Source organism: Mytilus edulis, chromosome 7 (assembly GCF_963676685.1).
Source record: "Mytilus edulis chromosome 7, xbMytEdul2.2, whole genome shotgun sequence".
In the NCBI taxonomy this organism is placed as follows: Eukaryota; Metazoa; Mollusca; class Bivalvia; order Mytilida; family Mytilidae; genus Mytilus; species Mytilus edulis.
In genome coordinates, this window is record NC_092350.1 from 86,540,734 (window position 1) to 86,545,685 (window position 4,952).

The 4,952-nt window shown below is 32.7% G+C and overlaps 1 protein-coding gene across 1 annotated transcript; it reads left to right on the forward strand.

Moving 5' to 3' along the window:
• The first annotated feature begins 214 nt into the window (after positions 1-214).
• On the forward strand, positions 215-4,377 carry LOC139483472 (uncharacterized). The gene is made up of 3 exons (XM_071267494.1): positions 215-344; positions 2,892-3,056; positions 4,197-4,377. Exons 2-3 carry the CDS (start codon positions 2,893-2,895, stop codon positions 4,375-4,377), a joined length of 345 nt encoding a protein of 114 aa, XP_071123595.1. The 5' UTR covers positions 215-344; position 2,892.
• Positions 4,378-4,952: the final 575 nt, after the last annotated feature.

The window sequence follows — 4,952 nt, forward strand, 5'->3', positions numbered from 1 at the left end:
GAAAATCTGACAAACATGACCATGTATTCTTAATTCATCCCATCAGATAATGAAAACAATTAAACTCACGAAGTTATGACCAAATAAACAATAAAACTTCAGACATTTCTACTTCTTACGATACATATATCTATTTTTATAAAAAATCGCTTATAAAGTTAGAAAATCAGGGGGGATAATCCGACTCTAGTGACGTAGTCGCCTTGGTGATATCTAAATATTTCAAGATGGCAGCCAAGTGTAAATAAAGCCAAAACAATATCGTTTTAACTAGTTTTGTCCATCGAAGTGCGACGTATCTTTTAATTTAATTGTTGCATGGTACCATAAAATCTACAGTCCGAGTAAGTAAGATAAATGATCCAAAATTGAACAAGTTTACCGCTCTATAATTTTCAGCAGGTGCTCGTTCAGCTGATCAGCGCCATGTCGCGTTATACTAATATTTCATAATCTTACAAGTTTATAGATACACTTTATTTAGACAATTGTTTGCTTAGATAGTTTTATTAAAAGCCAGGTTCACCCATTACAGGTTACTTTAATTGCACTTATATTATTGATGTAATTTTTGGTTCATCAAACATCACAACAAAAATGTACGTGTCTACAGCATGTCTTTTGATGAATTTCCTCTTCTGAGACAGAAAAACCTGTGCAGCTTTCTTCTCAATGTTTAGAAGTGATGACCATCTTATTGATTATTTTAGTTTGTTTTACGCAACATTCAGGCCATTTAAAAGATTATGTTTGTTTGCCCGAACACTACCAGTATCAGGACCGTTCGCGCCCAATACACTTTTGTACCCTACTCATTTCCACCTCACATGTTCGCCCCCAAAGATTGTTCTTGCCCAATTTTTATTCAAATTTCAGATGAATTAATAGATATTTGTATAGCAATACACCATTTTGTACACGCTATATCCAAAACATGATAACGAATGTCGAATTATTCAACACAACAACAAAACATTGTCAGAATCCTTTTGAAACAATGAAAAAGGAATATTTATAGCAATACACTAACCAAAACATCATTAAGATTTTTCAACCCATTAAAAATCGTTGTCAGAATCTCACTATATTAAGAAACAATGAAAAAGAATAATTTACAGTATTATAAGCAATACACTTACGATGCTGACCATTTTTTCGACACAAATAAAAAACATGGTAAAAATCTCATTTTATCTACTAAAAACAATGTAAACAAGAATGTGTCCAAAGTACACGGATGTCCCACTCGCATTATCATTTTCCATGTTCCATGGACTGTGAAATAGGGTAAAAATCTAATTTGGCATTAAAATTAAAAAGATTATACTATAGGGAACATGTGAACTAAGTTGTAAGTTGATTGGACTTCAATTTCTTGACCAAAAACTTTAACACGAAACTCCCACTTTCATTTTCTATGTCCAGTGGACCGTGAAATTGGGGTCAAAAGTCAAATTTGGTTTCAAAATTAAAAAAAGATCATATCATAAGCAACAAGTGAACTAAGTTTCAAGTTGATTGGACTTCAGCTTCATTAAAAACTACCGTGACCAAAAACTTTAACCTGAAACTCCCACTTTCATTTTCTATGTTCAGTGGACCGTGAAATTGGGGTCAAAAGTGTAATTTGACTTTAAAATTAGAAAGATCATATCATAAGCAACAAGTGTACTAAGTTTCAAGTTGATTGGACTTTAGCTTCATCAAAAACTACCTTGACCAAAAACTTTAACCTGAAGTCGGAAGAACGAACGAACGAACGGACGGAGCCACAGACTAGAAAACATAATGCCCCTCTACTATCGTAGGTGGGGCATAAAAATATTTATAACAATACACCAACCAGCTAACCAAAAACATGATTAAGAATTATAAATACTGATTGTCAGAATCTCACTTTATTTAAAATCAATGACAAAAAAATGTTTATAGCAATACACTTACCATGAAAATTAAAAACTTGCCTGGATTTTTGAAGCGTGTTTTTTAAGTCTGCAAAAGATAATAAAGAAAGACATGAGTTTCATTTGTTACAGTCAATTCAGTTACTCAGTTCATAACCTATTGGTTGTGTATCCCAGTCTTACTTTATTGTCCAACTTTTGTCATTTTCAATCAATACTAAGTCAATTTACAACAATAATTTTATGAGCTTCTGAAACCTCTTTCCAAACTCTTTTTTTTTTCACCTTCTGCAGTGATGAAAGAAACAGAATAGCAAAATTCAGAAAAAAATTATAATTTTCTGAAACAAAATTAAATGCCTTAAAACTGCTTCAGGTGCACAGAATGTAAATTTATACGACCATAATAGCCAAAAAGATTATGATGAACCATAACATCAGTATAAAATAAATACAAAATGTTCAAACTTGAACTGAATGGTAAATTGACAACAACTAATCAGTAAAAGTGAACTTCATGTAACAAAATGTCCCCTTCGCAATGATTTTTAAGGCTTTATCATGCTAAGAAATGAGTTAAAATTTTTTCTATAAGAATCTGTCCACTTCCCAACAGATTGTGTCCACTTTGAAACGAAATGTTGCATTAGTGGACATATGTACATGTTTGCGGTCATTGTTGATTCATGCCATTCAATGTTTTTGTGATTATTACTTTAGTCAGATAATACTTTTTATTTCATAAACCCAACTTTTTTTTATAATTTCTCGGAGGTCAAAATTTCTTTTAAAAAAAGACGTTAGCATATATAAAGCCTATAGAAAATTTGTAATTTGTTGAACATTTGAATTTGTTGTTCATCTGTTCCTACGAAATCAATGAAAATTGGTTTCCAATAAATAATAATGTATTCAAAGTACAAATATATATATCCAGCAAATAAATTGACATTTTTCTATTAAAAGGCCTGTTTTTTTCTGTTACAGAATGTCGAAGAAGAAAGACGACCCACCTAAGATCCATTTACCAAAGGAACAATCAGTCCAGTTTAGTAGAACCAATACAGACATGGTCAGTTATGAAGATCTATTGATTGCTCAGTATCTTGAGGAACTGAGAAAAACGAAAGGAGAGATGAGGAAGAAGAAAGAGTAAGTCATGGGGGGGGTTGTAAAAACAAAGAAAAATGAAAGGAGAAATGAGGAAGAAGAAAGAGTAATTCATTTGGGGGAGGGGTTGTAAACACAAAGAAAATTGAAAGGAGAAATGAGAAAGAAGAAAGAATAAGTCAGGGGGGGGGGGGGGGGGGGTTAAAACAAAGAAAGTGTTGTTAGCCTCTCATGAAAAGTATGCTTCACATTAGTATTATATAGTTATCTGCATTCCTACATCAAATTTTGCTGACTTGATTGAAAATTTGGAACTTAGGATTTATGTTTTTTGCAATCCAAGATGGCAGAGATACCCATACTACCTAAGAAATTACAAAATATTTAAGAAATGATAGTTATGAAAATACTTAAACCATAAAGGACAAAAGGAAAGGTTAATAAAAGCGGGATGAAAGATACCAGAGGGACATTCAAACTCATAGATTCAAAAATAAACCGACAACACCATGGCTAAAAAAAAAGAGGATAAACAGACGACAAATAATAGTACACAAGACACAACAAAAAAAACTAAAGACTAAGCAACACGAACCACACCAAAAAGTTGGGGTGATCTTATTTTTTGACAACTCACATGTAATTAGATATAAGATGTAGTATGAGTGCCAATGAGACAATTCTCCGTCCAATTCATAATTTTGAAAAGTTAACCATTATTGGTCAAAGTACAACCTTCAATATGGATCCTTGACTCACACAGAACAAACTATGAAGGGCACCAAAAATGACTAGTTTTACACCATTCAAACAGGAAAACAAAGGTCAATCTATATAAAAAGAGAAACACTTTTAATATGTCAATGCTAGTCATGAATTTATTGATAAGTGGATTTACATGTATTTAGGTTTATTTGTAGATCTTATCTTTCTGGTCACTATTTTAAGCTATAGTTTTCTCTTTCCTTGATTATTCCCTGCATAAATGGATAGAATTGTCATACAAGGGCAACAGCTCCTTTAAGTGAACTGACAGTTCTTGTCTTGACCTTATTTTCATGGTTCATTGGTCACACTTAGTTTTTAGTGATGAGATCCATTTCCAAGATACTTTGGAGAATTATGTCAACTTTATTTGATTCTTGAAAGATTCACATATTTTCATAAAAAAAATTGTTTCAGTGTCCCAAGATCACCTTATGCTCAGCGTGTATCTTCAGCGACAGAATATAAATATAGCAAGAGACGATCCATGTCTGCAACATATCCAGTCAGACCACCCTCTGTTAACAAACCAAAAATAGATGCAAATGCATTGCAGACCCCAATCCCTGGGACCCGGCTACTCTCAGGGAGAGAATAACAATAACAACAGCAACAACAACTGCCACCAGGCAACAAATTAAAAATCGGCCTGTAAGTGCTCCAGCTAAAAATGAAGGGTAATTATTATTAGAATTAAGTGCCATTTTGTTGGTACATTGCACCCGATTGAAAATTAACTTTTTAGCCATAACATGCCGTAAGCTGCACCATATTTTTATTTTCAGACTGAGGATTTGAGTAAAATACCAGACATGATAATGTTGTTGGCCTGTAAATTTATATAATAAAAACATATTGATTTAACCTACTTGTTTCTTTCTGTCAATCAGAATTAAATATAAATCCTTGTAATCTTTGAATTTTGCTTGCAAGGATTTGATAATGGAGAAAAGTCTCAATTTAGATGTGATGTTGTCTTACTAATGGCTATTCTATTGAAATGGATAAGTTGGGTAGGAAGGAAAAAAATGACAAATATAATTGAGAAATGAAACTGTTAATGTGTCAAATAGAGAACAATCCAAACAAGGAGCAAAAACAGCCCATGCAAGCATGGTCAACAACGAGTCTTTAATGCTGCAAGAAAATCATGCACTCTGAGGTGTCGGGTTT